Source organism: Piliocolobus tephrosceles, chromosome 8 (assembly GCF_002776525.5).
Source record: "Piliocolobus tephrosceles isolate RC106 chromosome 8, ASM277652v3, whole genome shotgun sequence".
Taxonomy (NCBI): domain Eukaryota; kingdom Metazoa; phylum Chordata; class Mammalia; order Primates; family Cercopithecidae; genus Piliocolobus; species Piliocolobus tephrosceles.
In genome coordinates, this window is record NC_045441.1 from 24,948,148 (window position 1) to 24,968,677 (window position 20,530).

The 20,530-nt window shown below is 48.7% G+C and overlaps 1 protein-coding gene across 1 annotated transcript in view; it reads left to right on the plus strand.

The window, feature by feature from the left end:
- The window catches only part of EEPD1 (endonuclease/exonuclease/phosphatase family domain containing 1), a 144,749-nt gene extending 124,531 nt beyond the window's left edge, over positions 1-20,218 (plus strand). Inside the window, exons 4-8 of the mRNA XM_023183022.2 lie at positions 1,267-1,377; positions 4,870-5,004; positions 7,768-7,906; positions 15,699-15,893; positions 17,700-20,218. Coding sequence (XP_023038790.1) covers positions 1,267-1,377; positions 4,870-5,004; positions 7,768-7,906; positions 15,699-15,893; positions 17,700-17,899 — 780 coding nt within the window. The 3' untranslated portion in view covers positions 17,900-20,218. The remainder of the gene's footprint in view (positions 1-1,266; positions 1,378-4,869; positions 5,005-7,767; positions 7,907-15,698; positions 15,894-17,699) is intronic.
- Positions 20,219-20,530: the final 312 nt, after the last annotated feature.

Genomic DNA, 20,530 nt, shown 5'->3' on the forward strand with positions numbered 1-20,530 from the left:
GACCTGCTGGTGTGAGGGGCTAAGGAGACCTCCAGGTAGAGATGTTGAGGAGGTAGTGGGAAGTGCTTTTTTTTTTTTTTTGAGACGGAGTCTCACTCTGTCGCCCAGACTGGAGTGCAGTGGCCGGATCTCGGCTCACTGCAAGCTCCGCCTCCCGGGTTTACACCATTCTCCTGCCTCAGCCTCCCAAGTAGCTGGGACTACAGGCACCCGCCACCACACTCAGCTAGTTTTTTTTTTTTTTTTTTTTTTTTTTGTATTTTTTAGTAGAGACGGGGTTTCACCATGTTAGCCAGGATGGTCTCGATCTCCTGACCTCATGATCCGCCCATCTCGGCCGGGAAGTGCTTTTAAAACTCAGGAAAGCAACCGGTGATGGGTAAGGGATGCTGGGGTCTTCTGGATAGAGGTGTAAGCTACCTCAGTGGGGCTGAATGAGAGTCCTTAAGGGGAGAGAGCGGTGATGTGCTCAGAAGGAAGCCAAGAGGCTCTCACTCGTAGGGGTGGTTAGAGAAAGAAACGAGTGGGGTGCTCCAAGGCTTGTGAAGGACAAGGAGGTATGACCCCAAGAGAAGGGGTTGTGTTTGAGGCGTGAGTTAGAGGAGCTGGTCTCCAAACTTTGAAGTGGATAGTTTTTCCACTCTTCATCCTACTATGTGCAATTTCATTTTGCCTCAGTGACAGTCACTTTACAGCCATATTGGTGCAACATGCATTAGCAAAAGAAGTGCATGCCGTGTGCATATGTGTGGGTGCTGCAGCAGCTCTCCGCAGCAAGAGGAAAACAAGATGAGCACTATAGTGGTTCAGGTTGAAGCTGGAGGTCATTTTTTGCCCCTGTAAGCTGAGCCCTGAAGAAGAAAGTCACCACGTATCCATCTTGTTACCTCTTTGGATTTGACACTGATCCAGATCCTCCTGGGACCTTCAATCCGCTGCTTTTACAGGGATGAAAAGGATTCTGATGACTTCTTTTGAACTGTTTGGGCAGGAATGCTACAGAGAGAATCAATTTCTGTGAACTGAGAGTCCCCAGGTGATAATTTGGTGTTTCACACACAGGCAGTTTTCTTTTTAATGTGTGATGCTTGTTTAGTCGTCTGGGTCTTGCAAACCCTGGTGTTTGAAAAACAGGGATGTAGTTCAGCAGTGTCTGAATAAGGCTGATGATTCAGAATCATGCAGTGCCTGGCTTCTCAGGCCACCACCAGCCGGGACTGCTTTAGGTGTGAACCCACGCTTCTGACCTGTGCTCTGTCGTTACAGTTCTGCACGGAGCTAAACCAGCCGACCCTGCCCAACATGCGCAAGTGGAAGGGGCCCCGGGGATGCTGGAAGGCTGTTGTTGCTGAGAAGGCCTCGAATCAGCTCCAGAAGGTACCCTCGTCTGCAAAACCTGGCCTTTCCCTTCCTTTAATTTAAACATACTTTTCCTCTAATCAAGGGCATTTAAAAATTTCCTTTACCAATATCCTTGGTGCAATTTTGTATTTCTGCCCAATTTTTAAATCCTTGCCATTCATTTCTAAATGCCCTGGTTCTCGTTTCATGTTTAGATTGGGAATGGACTCCTGCCAAGACGGAAATGAGAGCTTAGGGTGTTGGGAGGAGAGGAGAGGAGAAATCCTGTCCAGGGCCAAGGCAGCAAATGGGTATTTCTGTCCTTTGTCCTTCTAATCCCTTCGCCACAGTTCTGTCTTCTGCCAAGTTTGTGCAGAGCTCATTACTCGTTGACTGAAAACTTCAGATTCACCTTAGTTCACAAATGAAGTATTTGCTTCTAGTGGTAGAAATTATGCACATGATTTCAACATAGAAATGTTCTATTGAAATGTTCAGCAGATTTTGGTTTTGAATTTGCTTTCATCAGTATTGCCCATATGAGCAGGTAAGGGTAAATCTCTGCAAATACACGTTTTCCCTCATGTTGTTATTCAAAGCCAGATTTATTCACCTTGCAATGCTTAACATCAGTGGGGTTTTAGATTTTTAAACAGACTCCTGATAATAACCAGGAGTTGAAAATGTATTATTATGTAGTGTTCCTATAAATGCAGATTTTTAAATCCCTAGTATACCTAACATGCTTACAGAAACGTGTGATTTATACTTATATGATTAATGTTTATAAGTTAGGCTCTTAAATCATAAAAGTAGGCTGGATTAAAAGTGGCCATTTTTTGATAGTAACCCCCTACTCTCTTTTTAGCTATAACTTGAAAAGGTGTATGAAATCTTCTGTCTCTGGGTTTTATGTTTGGGGGTGTAAATGGCTCCCGAAGCTGACAGTGAGTCAGCATGCATTCAGAGAAGGCTGGAGATAAAGCTGAATTTGAATGCATCTAGTTCACAGCTCTCCCTTCCAGTCCACATAGAAATAATAAGAATAATACTACCTTCCTTTTTTTTTATCACACTTTACATGTATGTAGGTATCTGAGCTTCATGAGCCTTATATAGTCCATTCAGCACTATATTCATGCATTCATTCATTCAACAAATCATTGATGAAAGGTGGCTGTGTACTAGGCATTTTGTTTCATGCCAGATACACATTGGTGAGAAATAGAGCCCCAGCTATCCACGTCTGCACATTTTTACTCTTTGCAACACACAGTGGGGATCGCAGCTGAAGCCTGACCCGGCCTGTCCCGTAGGGAGTGCGTAGCCTGTTGGAGGGCAAGACAGGTAACCCCATTCCAGGTCAGGGTGTCAAGGCCATTGGAAAACAACATGAGGTTGCAGGGAGACCCGAGTTCCATCCACCAAAACCTGTCAGCCTCAATTCCTTCATCTGTAAACTGGGAGCGATAGCCCTTTCTTAGCTCACCTATAGGGTGGCTATAGGATTTTAAAAGGTACTGTGCTTTAGAATTTGTCATTAACACAGCACAGGCCAGAGCCAGGCGGGATGGGCATGAGGTGGCAGGCTGGCCGCCTGCAGTGTCCATGTCTACCCAGTTGTTACCATGCAGTATTGTGGGCCCAACGTGGCCAAACTTCCCAGTTTCATTTTAATGGGAAATCTCCTGAATTTTAAAGATGAACAGATAATCCAAAAAAATGTAAACACTATGTGAATCAAACAGAATATATCTGCAGGTTGAAAATGTTCAATCTCTGTCCCTAGACAAACATAAGAAAGTGGTAACCGCTGGGGCCATTCTCCAATGCCTGAAATTCTGCCCATGCATCTTCTCTCCAGCTCCCTAGGGCTTACACGATAGCCACAGGTGTGGTTTCCAGCTGTGAAGATGAAGACCTAATAAGATGAAATGATTTGCCCACAAGCCACCCTTTTGAAATGTGAGGTGGTGCTTGGACCTGAGCCCAGTTCACTCTCTCTATCTGGAAACCCTGTTCCTCCGGCTGCTGTTCTGGAGGAGAGGGGAGCGCCTAGGTCAGGGGCATTGGGAAAGGCTCCCAGGAGGGGACAAGAAACCGGGGTGGAAGGAGCAGCACGCAGGGAAGTGGGGGTGGGGAAAACAGTGCTGAGCAGGTGAGGGAGGCAGAGGAAGGAGTAGGCCCTACCGCAGAGGCTCCCCGTCCAGGGCCATCGGGGAGCCCCCGAAGGCTTTTGGGTGGAAGATGACTTGAGGGATGCTTTAGGTAAGTTACTGTGGCACCGTGGCTTGGGAACTGGCAGATGGAGAGATAATCCTCCAAAGCCAACAGAGCAGTCATACTTACCTCCCTCCACACCAGAGGAAACTGAGGTTTAGAAAAACTGAGTGGCTCACCCAGGGTCCCACGGCTAGGTGACTCAGGTGGGACTGAGGCCCAGGTCTTCTCATTCTCAAACCAGCACACTCTCCAGGGAATGGGCAAGGAGATAATTTCAAATATAGCAGTGTCCAGCATACAATACATTCATCCCCTTCCTCCTTCCTCCTAAAAACACACATGTTCAGACAAGGGGTTGAGCCTGGCAGGTGTGTAGCTGAGACCTGCACTGACCCTGGGGACTTTGTGGTGGCTGCCTAGGAGGGTGGTTGTGCAGAGTCACTGCCCCTCCTTTTGCAATGGGGAAGAGTGGTGACTGCTGGCCTCTCAAATGACATGCAGATGGCTCCCAGGCAGTGGGTACTGAGGAAGCACTCTCATGGACAGCAGAGGCTGGGGTAGGGTAGAAAGGAGAAGCGTGTCTTCTTCCACAAGCCTCCAGAGGCGGCGGCAGCAGCAGCAGCAGCAGCGCAAAGCAGGCACATTCAGAGCAGCAGGGTTTAACACCAGGCACTAGGACTCTGCCCCACCGCCAGCCCTGGCACCTCTGACCTAAACTTCACACCTCTGCCATGGCCCCATCCACGTGTGGAGGGCCCTCGAGCAGCCTAAGCCATTAGGACTGTCAACTGTGACCTCCGCTCACCCAGCAAACACTAAGTGGACTTTTACTAGGTGCCGGGCACCATTTGTTGTAAGCTGCAGCTAATCAGTAAGCAAAGCCCATCCCTTGGAGTCATGTGTTTTAGTCTCAGCGTTGTGATCAGCTGTGGGATTTCAGGAACGTTACTTAACCTCTTTGAGCAGCGGTGTCCTCATCTGGGAAATGGGAGCATGAATTGCTACCTCATGGGATGTGATGATTCCGAAGATATCTCTGCACCTAGCCTGGCTTCACCTACCTCCCCACAAAGTCAGAAGAGCCCAGGCCACCCTGGCTGTATGGAAAGCTCTGAAATTGGCAATATGTGGAATTATTTGGGCTGGGGAGTGGCAAGGGAGAGTGGCTGTGGCTTTTGTGGTGTGCTTTTGGTTTAGAAACAGCTTGAGCCAGACTAGGGACTACTCTCGGGCTCTCTGGCCTCTCTGCCTCCTTTCCCCAGGCGGTGGACTCTGGCACCAAGACTGTCTCCCTCTCCACTGCAGGGAGCCGGGTATGCAGGATTCCTGTGGGACGCGGCGGCCGGCGTGGAGCTGAGAGACGCCGGCTCACAGGAGAGCTCGCCCAGCAACGGGCACGGGAAGCCGGCGGGCCCCAGCCCATACCTCGCGCGGTTCAAGGTACCCGCTCCACGCCGTCTTGTGACGTGGAATCCGCTTCTTTCTAAAAAGGAAAGAAAAGGGCTCGTTTTGTAAAACCACGAGTAAGAGAAGGCTTGTCTTTTTGCCTTGATTTCAGCCTCTCATGGTGAGAGATTTTTGTCTCTCCTGGGGCTTCCTTGGCAGGCGAACTTGTCCAGGGCAGGAATGAAAGGGATTTTGAGACTCTCAGCCCCAGTAGCTCTGGCATCTGAGCAGGAGACGGGGGAGGGAGGAAGATTCGGTATAGCTCCTAAAGCTGACCCTCATTAGAGTCTCCTGGGGAGATTTTCCTACAGTCAGAGATTCCTAGACCCCACCTCAGACCTACGGAATTTGGGGGATTATCTGGACGGCCTGCTTTCGGTGATCCTTCATCTCAAAGGCCGGGTGTTAGGGAATGGCTGGACTCAAGGGCAGCGGAACTGGCCTGAGGAGCCCCTTCTTATTGGCTGCATCTCAGGCCCGATTCCTTTATTACTAGGGAGAAGGGCCTCTCAAGGGGTCGTTTGGGTTTGGAGGGGATTCAGGAAGAGCTCTGGGCTGTAGGCCAGGGGTAGCCCCATCACTGGCATCGCCCGTGTGGGAGTCTCTGTCCCCCCTGAGTCTGGGAGCAGCTCAGCAGATTGATGGAGCGCAGTCTCTCTGGTTCTCCCCGATGTCCTTGGGAAGTGTTAATGAACCGCAAAATGGTCAGCAGCTGGGCAGCAGAAGCCAAAGCAGGTCATGAAGTTGGCAGTCAGTGAGCCTTATCCCCGTGGTCCTTGACCGTGAGCTCACAGGCCAGGCAAGCAGGTCCGGTGCCTTGGAGTGCAGCAAGCATATTCCGTCCTGGGCATGGAGACCCCGTGCTTTCTGTGTGCCCCAGAGCAGTTCTTGAGCCTGAGAGTCCCCTCAAATCCCAGCGCAGGAGGTGTCTGCCAGCTGAGGGTTGGGAGCAGCCGCTGTGTTGAGGCTACGAGCCCCCGTGCCACCTTGCACACTCGTAGCTGTGAGTTGATGAGGCTGGGTGTGTGCTCACCCTGTGGCTATCTGTCGTGCCCAGCAGCCCCTCTCATTCCTCTGTCTGTGGTATTGGCGGGGCTCTGTCTGCACACGTACACCTAGGGGTGTCCATGGGGTGTTTCTGTGGTACTCATGTGTAAGTCAGCCAGGTGTCACCTTTAAGCCTCCTAACACCACCCTGGGCCCCCTTTTTATGTCAAGTCCCTGTTCCAGTATTGGCCACATGGGGTTATGGCCATGTAACCCCATGGGTGATACTGATAATCCAGTATCCCCAAAAGGCAGGTTGTTTTTAAGGGTATAATGAGAAAATGCTGATTAGCCCAAATCCTCTAAATAAAGCAGCCCTCTAAACAGGCACTTGGCCTCTTGTACTGCATGTCACATTCGAGGCCCAGTAGGTGGTGCAGTACAGAGATGGGGCTCATCTCTTCAGGCACTGTGCCCCCACCCAGCCTTAAGATGCTTTCTCTAGCAGGCAGAGCTGCAGCTGCAGAGCTCTTGGTCCTGGGTGCTGGCAAACTGGGACCACATCCGTAAGATAAGACCGGCACCCTCCACTTCCTGGGGGCTTCCCCTATTCCCCTTCCTTTCCTGGCAGTGTTGATGTTGGTTGCCATGACAAACGGAAGGGCAAGATTGCTAAGCCCTGAGTAGCTGAGCAGTGCTGTGATGCCCAGAGGCAAACTCTCACCCCGTGTTTCTGCACTTGCCCTTGGGGATGCAGGGCTGGGGCATGTCCCAGGCTGGCCAGGTTCTGTAAGCTTTTGGTTTGGACACGTTTGAAATTAGGTTAAGGTGAGCATCCAGATATAGTGGACTCCAGAGAGAAAAGAACACAGAGGGGTGTGTGTGGGAGGTGTAGGGAGGAGGAGGAGGAGGCAGATCCCGGCAGTGGGTCCTGGCAGGAGACCTCAGGCTGGCACTCTGGAGAAAAGCCCCAAGTCTATAGTAACAACCAGCTGTTAGAGTCACCTCCTTTGATTGATTGATTGATTGATTGAAGTGGGGTCTCACTATGTTGGCCAAGCTGGTCTCAAATTGCCTCAAGTGATCCTCCCGCCTCAGCCTTCCAAAGTGCATGGGGTTGTGGCCTGGTACAATAGCTCACGCCTGTAATCCCAGAACTTTGGGAAGCTGAGGCAGGAGGATCACTTGAGGTCAGGAGCTTGAGACCAGCCTGAACAACATGGTGAAGTCTCTACTAAAAATTAAAAAATTAGCTGGGCATGGTGGCACATACCTATACTCCCAGCTACTTGGGAGGCTGAGGCAGGAGAATCACTTGAACCTGGGAGGCAGAGGTTGCAGTGAGCTGAGATCACGTCACTCCCCCACAGCCTGGATGACAGAGACTCCTTCTCAAAAAAAAAAAAAGTGCTGGAGTTACAGGCATAAGCCCATGCCTGGCCTTCCACCTCCTTCTTATATGACTGCTTAGAAAGAAAGAAAAAAACTCAGACATTTACAGTTATGCAGATATGCCCGATCTTTTAGGCTCTTAGTGAGGAATAGGAGGTGGAATGGTAGAGGTAGAACAAAATAGGCCTTGTTCCTGCAGGTGCCTTGGAAAAATCGAAGATGTAAGACCTTGCATTATTTCCTGGGGGTGTGAGCCAGCCTTGTTCTTGTTTACCATTGTCAACTCTGTGCACAAAGCTATTTATGAGTCGGTTGTAACGGATACAGGAAATATGAGCTTCTGAGCCTCTCCCTATTGCTTTGTTTCCTGCTGCTTAGGTGGGAAGTCACGACCTGACCCTTGTTAACCTTCACCTGGCAGCCCTGACCCTCCCGGGGAGTGAGAATCCCAGCAAGAATCACAGTGATGGCCACCGGTTGGCGAGCTTTGCACAGACCCTACAGGAAACGCTGAAAGGTAGGAAATTGTCTTTTGCCGTGACTCGGCCACTGTTTTGCAGAGCAGCAGCGCTGCCTCTTCTGACCACCTCTGACCAGTTGGGCTGGCTGTTTGTCAGCGATGTGAGTTGCAGGTACAGGGGACAGTCAAACCTCTGGCATCTCATGGAGCCCAGCTGACCCTGTGTGGTCACATCTGTGCATCTGTGGACCTAGCGTATGCCTTCCAAGGTGTTAGCTCTGTGGCTTTTAAGCCTCATTTAGACAGAAAGGATGGGGGGGGAGTGGAATATAACTTATGATGCCCTTCCCCGAAGACAGCTCATCCTGGCTGCAGCTGCCTCGGGCAGCGCTCTGGTGGTGCTGCCTGCAGATTTGCATGTGCTCTTCCTGTGAATGAGAGACAGGGGGTGACGGTGGGAAATGGTAAATTCCTGATTATCGGTGAATTGAGTTTTTCTCTCTGGTGGGATACAGATCATGTTGAAGAAGCCCTGAACCTGTCAGCATGCTGGATTTTAATCTTGTAAGACCTCCGGCAAGCCACCAAACCACTTCAGGCCCCCATCTGATGGGGGACAGTACTCATCTCATAGCAACACCCAGAGGGCTAAGTAACAGTGTCTGCACCAATACCAACACATAGTAGGGACTTCATGTACATGAGTTGACTCTAAAACATGAGAAGAATTAAGAGAACACTGAAAAGAGCAGAATTCTGGCCAGGCACGGTAGGGTAGCTCGTGCCTGTAATCTCATCACTTTGGGAGGCCAAGGTGGGAGGATCACTTGACCCCAGGAGTTCAAGAGCAGCTTGGGCAACATAGTGAGACCCCGTCTCCACAAAAAACAAAAAAAATTAGCCGGGTATGGTGGTACCCACCAGTAGTCCCAGATATTCAGGGGGTTGAGGAGGGAGAATCACTTGAGCGCAGGAAGTCAAGGCTGCAGTGAGCTTTGATCGCACCAGTGTACTCCAGTCTGGGCAACACAGCAAGACCCCATCTTTAAAAAACAAAAAGGGGGAGCTGAACTCCAGGACAATGTGGGGCTATGCCCCAACTAATATAGATGGTTTTCTGTACTTGGTTTACCAAAAGAAAAGGTTGACAAGGCTGTGAAGACTGTGATCTTTTCCATCTGGCTTGATTTTTCAGAACGCTGACCTTGTCTAGGTGAGTTTGTAGCTGGAGGCCTGGAATTCTCTTCTATCTTTTGAGTCTGAACCAATATTCTCTAGCTTTCTAAGACTTCGTTGTTAAACTGGCCCCTCACATTGGGAGGTTCATGAAGATTTTACTACAAAAATATTTCAGTCAAACTATAGGCTCACATTTCAAGAGATGTATGTATATATGTGTTTGAATTTGCATTTCTAACAGAAAAGATTTTTTATTGTGGTAAAATATATATAACATAAAATTTACCATTTTAATCATTTTACATATTCAAGTCAGTGCTACTAATGTATTGACATGGTTGTACAAACATTACCACAATCCATCTCCAGAACCTTTTCATCTTTCCAAACTGAAGCTCGGTACCCCTTGAATGATATCTCCCCATGCACCCCTCCCTGCAGCCCCTGGCAACCAGCATTCTACTTTCTGTCTCTGTGAATGTGACTACTCTAGGTGCCCCATATAAGTAGAATAATATAATATTTGTCCTTTTGTGTCTGGCTTGTTTCACTTAGCATAATGTCTTCAAGGTTCATCCATGTTGTAGCATGTGTCAGAATTTCCTCACTTTTTGAGGCTGAATAATGTCCCACTGTGCATCTATCCACCGTATTTTGTTGCTTATCCATTCATCTTCTGATAGACACTTGGGTGACTTCCACTTTTGTCCTATTGTGACAATGCTGCTGTGAACATTGATGTGCAGCAGCTTTTCTTTTGAACCAGGACATGCCGTGACCAACGTTCTACTTTAAGGATGAGTCCTCAGGCTAAAAACAGTTAGAAGATGCTCTATCCAAGAAGCAGCTGTGTGGGAAATTGTCCACCCGTAGTTAGACTCTGATGACTCTGATCTGTAAAAAGGACGACTTGATAGCTTGTCATATCTGTGGACATTACTATTGTTCTTGACCTCAAATTTTATGTAGAAGCAGAAAGGAAAGATGCCAGCTCATAATTTCTTTGGCAGCCTTAGGCATTCACCATCCCCCCACCCCCCACCCCTGGTATCCAGGGAGTGGTCAGGATTTTGGCAGAAAACCTTGGGCAGGTTATTGTTCCAAATTGCCAAGGTACTATTGATCCCCAGCCTGGCTTGGCCTTGACTCATTGGTGTGGGGACAGTGTGACTCATGCTGCCTGTGTCCCCTGCTTGTAACTAGTAACCAATTAATTGTTAACTGGTGACACTCCAGACCCAGGGGTTCGGGAAGCCATTCAGCCTGCCCAGGTCTAACAAGGGTAAACAGGTCAGCAGAGGGGTTCAGCTAAAGCCAAGACAAAGCCTTCATTCCACAGGCTTCTATCAGAGCAGGCAGAACCGATGTGGCTAGCAAGCTCTGGGCCTTTCTGCCTTTGTCTGGAACGTGCATGCAGGCTGACGTCAGTGGGGATATGCCAGTCCCCTAGTGGAACCTTCTTCTCTCAGACCTCACCGGACTTGGAGACAGGGTCTCCCTCTGTGAACTGAGCAAGAGTGAAACAGCGTGTGTAGTAACTCTTGACATCTTGGCAGATGGTCCCTCAGTGGGGACTGGTTCCTGTAGTTGTCACTGGCGTTTTATAAATCTAGAGACTCTCTGAGGAAGTCAGCCCACAGTGTTCTCCTCTCACTGCTGGGAATCAAGGGAGTGATAAAGGAGCCCCGCCCAGGTGGGTGGTTTTTTAGGAAGATAACTCAGGCTCCTGTGCATCTACCTGTGGATTCTCAAGAGGCGAGAACTGCCTTGATGTCATCACCGACGCGGATCCAATCGGAAGAACATGAGTTGTAAGAAATCCGATGTGCTCATTCAAAAAGGAAACCGTTGTCGCTCCTGAAGCTACACAGAGCTGGCTCTGTTGACCCTTGACACCAGCATCTCTCCTGATTTTGGAATTGTCCTTTTCAGCCCAGATCTTTGCAGACCTGCATCCCAACGAAAACCTCCCTCATTATATGGGAACTTTGTTTTCTTTGATATTTAATGAATGTAGCATCTTTCTCTTTGTTCCTTTCCAAGTCTAACTGCACCCTAATTCTGGGGCATTTGTGGTTCCGCTTGTCTGTTGGTCTTATATTTATTGAGTGCCTGCAGATGCACCGGGTGTTGCAGTGGACAGCAGCCGCTTCTGTATGGCTCTTCCATCCTCGCCCTTTGTGATGAGCCCTGGATCTGAGGCCTGGCCTGGTGACTGGGCAAACCTTCCCACCTCTGGGAGCCTGTTTCGTACCTGCAGAGGGGAGATGGTAACAGCACCTGCCCCGTGGGTTGTGGCTGTTAAGTGCGGCGCTATGGAGGAAGTGGTTAGCACAGTGCTACGACTGTTATTCAAGCTGGCACTGATTTCTCCACCGTGTGGGTGGCCCTGCAGGAGAGGCTTCCTTTCATCCCACCCGCTGTCCTCACTCCTCCTGGAGGAGGGCGCCATCTGCAATGCACATGCGCCCTCTGGTGGTGGCCCGAGTTGCTTCCCTTCAGATTCCTTTCCCTCCAGCCGTTATTACGGAAGCACACCCATGGCCAGGAAAAAAAGATTTGCGAAGTGTCTCGGATACATTTATGACTTCGTTTATGAACTGCTTTCCCTAAAGCCTCCTTCACAAGGTGTGGCAGAAATGCCACCTCCTGCTGTGGGACAACAAGGGTCGGGCAGAGCCCGGGGAATCCTGCAGAGCCCAGCTGGGGGGTGAGTGTTCTTTCAGGATTTCTACTCGCTTTGCTTGGAAAATACTTCATAACTATCCCACTTCCTCTAGGGTAAATCAGACTGTGGGAGAAATGTCTAAAATGCTTTAAGAGAAAACCTTTCCCCCTTGGCCCTGAAATCACTTCGTAGTTCTTATGTACAAATATTTAACTTCCGCTGGGTGTCTCTCCCTGACAAACGTGTGAAGCTGGATCAGGAAACTGATCAGGAAGGGGGCCCAAGCTACATATGAGTGCCCCGTGCCAGGCGCTTCTGGTGGCTTCTCTAATCGTGACACCAGCCTGGGGGGAAATGGCTTGTTCTTTCCCTTTTATGAACTAAAAAGGCTTGCCCAAGGTCATGAAGCTGGGAAGTGACAAACCTCAAGTTCCACACTCAGAGTCATCCAGCTGTTTTCTCTTAGAACCCGGGGCCGAGAACCACTGTTTTCCTTCTTTTTTCTTTTTCTTTCTTTTCTTTTCCTTTCTTTCTTTTTTTTTTTTTTTCTTTCTTTTCTTTCCTTTCTCGCTCTCTCTCTCTTTCTCTTTCTTTCTCTCTCTCTCCCTCCCTCCCTTCTTGTCTTTCTCTCTCTTCCTTTCTCTCTTTCTTTCTCTTTCTTTCTTTTCTTCTTTGACAGAGTTTCACTCCAGCCGAGGCTGGAGTGCAGTGCAACAATGTCAGCTCACTGCGACCTCTGTCTCCTAGATTCAAGCAATTCTCCTGCCTCAGCCTCCCAAGTAAATGGGATTACAGGCGCCTACCCTATGCCTGGCTGATTTTTGTATCTTTAGTAGAAATGGAGTTTCACTGTGTTGGTCAAGCTAGTCTCAAACTCCTGACCTCAGGTGATCCGCCCACCTCAGCCTCCCAAAGTGCTGGGATTACAGGTGTGAGCCACTGCGCCCGGCCTAGAGCCACTGTTTTCTGATACGCTCCTGTGTCAGGTTTTGTTTCATTTTCAGCCCTGTGACCACTCTTCCTCCTAGCTAATTTGGATTAATAAGGTGAAATGAGGACTTGGAAGAATAGGACACAAAAGTGTCATTGTTTTCAGAGAATATAATTGTCAGTTTGTTACACCTAAAGTTAAAAAACAATTAGTCCCAGTAAGAGAATTAAGAAAACTGCCTAGTTACAAAATTAAAATAAAGAATTACTCCTTTTGATATATATCAATAATAACCTATGGAAATAAAAAAATTTAAAAATAACTATTAGAGAAAATATAATGGGATAAAACAAAGATCCCATTCATAATAAAAATCAAAATTATAAAATACTTAGAAATGTGGTGGTAAAGTGAAGAAACTGGCAAGACTTTAGTGAAGAATTTTTTGAATAAATACTTGAATCAATGGAGAAACATGGCAAAGTATTCTTGGGTGAGACGTGTTGACAGTTGGAGGTACCCGTCCTTACCATGTTTCCGTGTGGTTGACTGCACCAGGTCTCAGCAGAGCTCTTGAGTATTCTAGGTGTGGTTCCCACACCTGGCTGGACATGGAATCCCAGAGAGCTTCAGGAAATGCTGAAGACCAGGCCACCGGAGATGCTAAATCAAAATCTCTGCAGGTGGAACTCCAATTTCTGAGAGTGGGACTCAAGCATTAATATTTTTTTGAACTCCCAATGCCCCAAGGGCTTTTTGTAGAGCTCCCTGCCTCCTACTTCAGTCAGAGAAGCTCCACTTTTACCCACTCTACTTTTGGGGCTTCCTACAGGATCTCATTTGAGAAAAGGAACACCCCCACCCCCATTCATTTTAAAGAGAAATAATGTTTAGCCGGGCGCCGTGGCTCATGCCTGTAACCCCAGCACTTTGGGAGGCCGGGGCGGGCAGATCACCTGAGGTCAGGAGTTCAAGACCGGCCTGGCCAACATGGTGAAACACCATCTCTACTAAGAATACAAAAATTAGCCAGGCACAGTGGCATGCATCTGTAATCCCAGCTACTTGGGAGGCTGAGGCAGGAGAATCGCTTGAACCTGGGAGGCGGAAGCTGTAGTGAGCCGAGATCGCGCCACTGCACTCCAGCCTCCCAAGTAGCTGGGATTCTGTCTCAAAAAAAAAAGAAAAGAAAAAATTTTATTTTGAGACTCTGTCTCAAAAAAAAAAGAAAAGAAAAAATTTTATTTTGAGACTCTGTCTCAAAAAAAAAAAAAAAAAAAAAAGCATGATCTTGGAGCATCTTGTCATGTCAGAAGGAAGTGCTCAAACAAACAAACAAGAAAACCTGCTGGGTGGATGTCAAAAGGACGCATGAGCCAACTGAAAGAGCTCTCAGTGACCAAAGCTGGAAACATTTTGGGAACAAAGTCAATGATATAGTACTGGATATAACTCAAGGTATACCTGAGTTATACCTCATGAGTATCCATGAGTCCGTACTGATCTAAGTAAATGGTTGAAAAAATTAATAAATGGGAAGAAGAGATCCATCCCTTGTGCAGCAGAATTCCAAATAATGTGTGTAGATACTCCAACCTAAAGGAGGGGGAGCACAACTTAATTTTCTACAAATGGAAGACATCATTTCCACATATCAAATGAATGTTTTGGTGAGGGATGCAGTGAGAGGAATTTCCTTAGGTTGCTGGGGAGGGTTAAAACTAGAGCAGCCTTGCAAAGCAGGCTGGCAGTATTTATCCAGAGCCTTAACAATGGCCATAGTTTTTCATGAGAATTCTTTATAGTTCTAAGGACAGACAGCTGCCAGGTATGGTGGCTCACGCCTATAATCCCAGCACTGCGGGAGGCCGAGGCGGACAGATCACTTGAGGTCAGGAGTTCGAGATCAGCCTGGCCAACATGGTTAAACCCCGTCTCTACTAAAAATACAAAAATTAGCAAGGCGTGGTCGTGGGTGCCTGTAGTCCCAGCTACTCAGGAGGCTGAGGCAGGAGAATCGCTTGAACCCGGGAGGCAGAGGTTGTAATGAACCGAGGTTGTGCCACTGCACTCCAGCCTGGGCAATAGAGCGAGACTGTCTGGAAAACAAAACGAAACAAAAAAAACTCAAATGAGATGCTCACTTCAGCATTATTTATAGCAGTGGCTACTGGGAACAGCCTTAAAAGTGCCCAGCAGCAGGAAAATGGTACATTATGTGCATCAACATGATGGATGGATGGATACTGTGGGCTGCCCATTGAATGCCAGGAAGACCTAGGCTTTTCCCCTGTTCTCTTGATCGGAATTTGAGCCTCAGGCAGACAGAGCACAGTTTCCATTTGAGGAGTGGTTGCTGCTTGTATCTCCAGCCTCATCTTTAACATCTGGCTTCTTGATACCTTGTCCTAGAGAAGTAGCCAACTGAACCTCAGGTACCCACCCCACCCCCAGGAAGCCAGGCTGTTTCTTAACTCCCTGGCCTTGTGTAGGTTCCCTCTCATCCTTGTTGAACCGAGCACTTCCGTGCATCCTCTGAGACCCAAGTCAGGCATTGCCTCTTCTGGGAAGCCTTCCCTGACTACCTTTCCCTGTGCTGTGTTGGTTTCAGTATGTGTGTTTGTTTTTGCACCTACTCTCTGCTCTTGTCTGTTTTCCAGTCTGTCTCTTAGAGCAGGAGTTGCATTTTATTCATCTCTGGATTTCCTGCATAGTAAGTGCCCAGTAAATGTATGTTACGTTGAGCTTTTGTTAAATATTTGGGCAAGACCCTTAGGCCTTTTTTTTTTGTAATGAGATTGGGAACCCATAAGCTTCAACAGGGGTGATTTTTGTGTCACGCCGTCTCTCATTGCCAAACATGTTGCTGACCTACTCTTAATGTTGGTGGCGGGGTGATATGCACACGAAATGTGGAAGAGTTAGAGGAGAGTGAGAACTGAGAACCGTGCCACAGTCCTAACCGCGTGGAAGTCAAGTCAGAATCTCAATCCCATTTCAAAGGGCCACGGTCAATGTTGGGTTTTACTTCCCACCAACTCTTAAACTCATTTTCTTCTTTCCACTTCCAGGAGAAAAGGATGTCATTATCTTAGGAGATTTTGGCCAAGGGCCAGACAGCAGTGACTATGATATTCTGAGGAAAGAAAAGTTCCACCACCTGATCCCTGCACACACCTTCACCAACATCAGCACCAAGAACCCTCAAGGCTCGAAGTCTCTGGACAACATCTGGATCAGTAAAAGCTTAAAGAAGGTTTTCACAGGTGAGGCAGAACTCACTTGTCCTTTCTCCTGTTCAGGAATGGAGTGAGAGAAACATGTTTGAACTGACAGAAGTCATCTCACCTCCTCTGGGGCATTCATAGGGTTGTGGTTTAGATGACTGTGTAACTGCCATTCAATTAGAGACGGAATCCAGGAATCCAGGCCCCTGTCAGTCCTGCACTAAGGACCGCACAGTGCTTTCCAGCCATTCTCTAATTGTTTTTGTAACTATTCGTTATTTAATTATATTCAAATATACCTACTGCTTCATAGATTTCTAAATCCTCATTTTTCAAAGTGAAGGGGAGTATGACAAATAATTTTAGAACACCCACTGACCTACGGCAAGCAGATGTGTTCCAGGTAAACCTGGTTATAGATTAGCAGAGTCCTGATTCAGAGATGAGCTGATAACGTTACTTTTAGGACACTTAGTCCTCTAGCAAACATTTGTCAAACATGCAAGCGCTGTGTTGTAGAATGCAGCGTAGACCTGCTGTGAGGTGGACGTGCTGTGAGGTGAGCAGGCGTCTCATGTAGTGTCACAATGGGACAGGAGACACGCTCAGAGCTCCGCAAGGAGCAGGGTGTGGGGGGTGATTTCACCCTCCCTACAAACTGGTAACCTGCTGAGTCAGGAGACAGTCAGCAATATGGAAAAGACAGTAGGGTCTTTTGATGAAAGACAAAAACAGTGTTTCTAAACTCTGACTGGACACTTTGCAAAGCCCCATGGATGCCTATTATACTTCAATGAGAAATTAAAAAATAAGAAAAGCTGCAGGGCCTGGCTTTTCTTGCAAGAGAGACTAACGGGCAGCCAAGGCCAAGATCTTCAAGACTAGGACATCTAGGCTTGACTCTCACCCGCTTCTCCCCTCTCTCTCGGGGCACTCGTTTCCTATTGTACTCTGTCATGGGAGGACCCGAATGATAAAGAAAATGGGTCTCAGGGGAGTGACAATCATCAAACTAGCCTCAGTTTGCAGAAATGCGCTATGGACCAGGAGCAGAGGCCAGCCCATGGCCTTTGCAGGCTCCCAGGAATGTGCCTATTGAAGGAAGAGAGCTGGGGAAGCTGAGCCAACAGGAAGTTGGAAATCCTTTCAGTGGTTCCCTTCCTGTGAAGTTGCTGAGCTCAGGGAGGAGTTGCCCCCGCTATAGAACGGTCAGCAGCGTGTGCCAAAGCTCCACCCAGAATCCAGGCCCCTGTCAATCCTGCGCTAAGGACCACACAGTGCTTTCTGGCCATTCTGTAATTGTTTTTGTAACTATTCGTTATTTAATTATATTCAAATATACCTCCTGCTGCATAAATTTCTAAATCGTCATTTTTTAAATACTGTTACTTTCTCATAAGCTTCTGTAATTTTCTCTTTTTTACCCTTTCTGTAGAAAAGATTTCTACCCCTAACCCCCTTAGTGTCTTTTGCTTTGCAAAATTGGACCTTTGCTTTGGACTTGGGACATCTTTATGAGGCGTCTGTCTCTGTCTTGCAGTCAGATTCACAGCAGCGCGTGTGTGAGGACAGGTCAGCCCGTGTGTCTGGACGGACAGGAGGCCTGGCCTCTGGGTGGTTTCATTGCCTAAGTGCAGAAACCCTCGTTTATGTGGGAAATCAAATTGGCCAAGACCTTTCATACGCACAGGCAAATGCAGAGGCACCTTCCAGCGACCTGAGGTAGCCTCTCTGGGCACCCCGGCCTTGTAGACATGCGGAGTGACCCTCCACCTGCCAGCCCAGGATCCCCCGCACCCACCCCACCATCCTGATTCCTGGTCTCTTCCCTTCCTCTCCCTTCAGGTCACTGGGCTGTGGTGAGAGAAGGCCTCACGAACCCTTGGATTCCAGATAACTGGTCTTGGGGTGGGGTGGCTTCTGAACACTGCCCAGTGCTGGCCGAGCTCTACACCGAAAAGGACTGGAGCAAGAAGGACGCCCCTCGGAATGGCAGCGGGGTGGCCTTGGAGCGAAGTGAAGCCAACATCAAGCACGAGCGATGATGACACCAAATCCACGTGTCCACCCTCGGACCCAGGAGGGCACAGCCAAGGAGTGAGCCCTGCGGGGTGATGCTTCAGGGCCAGAACTGCCTTTTAATTTTTATTCTCAGAGCATCAGCAGTTGAGGCCTTGCCCCACGCCTTCTCTGTGGACCATTCAGGACCTCCAGTGGGGGTGGCGTGCCAGGCGTGTACCCCACCAGGCAGGCAAAGCAGAAGCCTGCGGGGAGCGGAGACGCCTTTTATCTCTGGATGCCACGGACCTGAGCAGCACTGGGCTGGCTGTCCGCTGCTGACTGGATGGCGGCACAAGGACAACATGAGCAGAGGGAGAAGAAGGCGTGCTCAGGCTGCAGGCCACAGCCCAGCAGCGCCAGAAGCACTCATTTCTGACCAGCAGGCTGTGACGTTCCGGCTGTGCATTACAGAAAGCTTTTAACTGTGATCGGGCACTCTGCTCAGATACATTGAGTGGCAATTTTTAGTTTTGTTTTGAAAAAATAAACAGATTAACCTGCCTGGCTGCAGTGAGAGCATGGGGACAAGTCCGCAACCGCCCTCCGCACCGCCCCCTCCGCCCCGGCCGCAGTGTGTATTTGCACCATGGCAGGTGCCTCTGTGTAGAGCTGGGGTTGAGCCCTGACTGGCTTCATCTCCCCTGCGCCTTTTATGTCCCCACCTTGAGGGCTTGCAGAGGCGCCTCTCAAGCCCCCACCCACTTGCCTGGACCTCTGTGAAGCCTCTCTGTCATCTCCCTTCCCAGCCCTCCTTCATCCCCTGCCTTCTTCACCAGCCTGGCTTTTGCCTGGAGCACAATTAGTTTAGTTCTCTTTGCAGGACAAGAATTCTCTCAGGGTGGTGTCGCCTCCTCCCTCCTCCCCACTCACTCCAGTTTTTAGCCCGGAGCCTCCTGTGGTTGACTATCAGGAATGTGTGCTGTGTCCCGGGATACATAGGAAGTTAGACCTCAGAGTATCATGGAGAGGGCCCCTCCTTGTGGTCGGAAGTGGGGGCAGTTGGTTGTGGGGCTGGAGAGAGGTTGTGGGGAGGAAGCCAGGATGCATGCCTGCCACTAGGCATCTGCATCCCTGAGCCCAAGCCAGGAGGGATTTCCCTTAGGCAACACCATCCCAGGGAGATCGGCCACAATGCCCATTTCACAGCTGAAGAAAGTGAGGCTTAGCTCGACCTCCTCAAGGTCATACCACTGGGTAAATAGAGGGGACGCAGACTCAGGTTTTGCTGTGTGCTCACATTTCAACTTTATGCTTAACATGAATGAAAAACTATGGAAGTAAATAGTGAAAAGGTGAGTTATGAGCTTAGATTACCTAGATTATTGCAGTATCCCATGGAAGCTGAGGGCTTATTCCTCTTTCCACACCGAACACTAAATGTAGACCAGTATCAAAAACCCTCCTGTCCCCAAGCAGTATAAACCCAGTGGCTTCTCTGATGTGGAGCTGATGGGCCATGAAGGGGGCCCATTTTTCCCCAAAGGCCATCCTTTTGGGGCCACCTGGCTCCAAGGAGCATCGCTGGTCTTGGGGACGGGAAGGGAACCCTCTTCCAGGAGCATTAAGGGTACTTGGGAATCAGTTGTGTCCATTCTGAGGTCTCCAGTGGGAGGGTGGCAACTGCTGTCCCTGGGTTCATGCTGTGCTTCTGGAAGCGTCAAAATGGGATGTCTGAGCCTTGAGGAAAAGCAGCAAGGTTAGCATTAAAGTCAAGAGGGGCAGCTCAGGATGCTACCAGGGAGCACATCGTTTCTGGTGTCTCATCTAAAGGTAAAACCCTCCCTACATTTGCCAGCCAGATGTCCCAAATCCCTTTATCTGGATTGCTTTTTGCACCAAAGCTGTGGACAGAAAAGCCTCCTTAAGTGAGCTGAGGGCAAAGGAAATCCAATCAGATGACTTTTGTGTGCGGAATCGGGCTTGAGCCAGAGGCTGGGGAGCTGAGTCCCAGCCACACCTCATTGGCCCTTTTGCTTTTCACGCCCAGGAATCAGTGGCCCAGGAAGTGTGCTGGGCAGCTGTTCTTACTCCAGCTCAACCCATTGGGTGTTGGCTGTTTTGGTTTTAGTTGTTGCTTTGTATTTTGTTGTTTGAATTAATAGGCTTTATTTGTAAGAGCGATTTTATGTTTACAGAAAAATTAGGCACAAAGGGATTCCCATATCCCCCCTCTTCTTTGCATATTTCCCCTCTAATTAGCATGTTGCATTAGTGTGGCACTTTGTTATAAATGATGAACTTGTATTCATTATTATTAGCTACAGTTCATAGTTTATATTAAAGTTCACTCTTTGTGTTGTGCATCCTATGGGTTTTGACAAATGTATAATGACATGTATCACCATGCTACAGAATCATTCAGAATACTTCCTCTGATCTAAAAATGCCCTTGTGGTGGGGCATGGTGGCTCACGCCTGTAATCCCAGCGCTTTGGGAGGTGGAGGCGGGCAGATCATTTGAGGTCAGGAGTTCAAGACCAGCCTGACCAACATGGTGAAACCCCATCTCTACTAAAAATACAAAAATTAGCTAGATGTGGTGGCGCATGCCTGTAATCGCAGCTACTCGGAGGCTGAGGCATGAGAATTGCTTGAACCTGGGAGGTAGAGGTTGC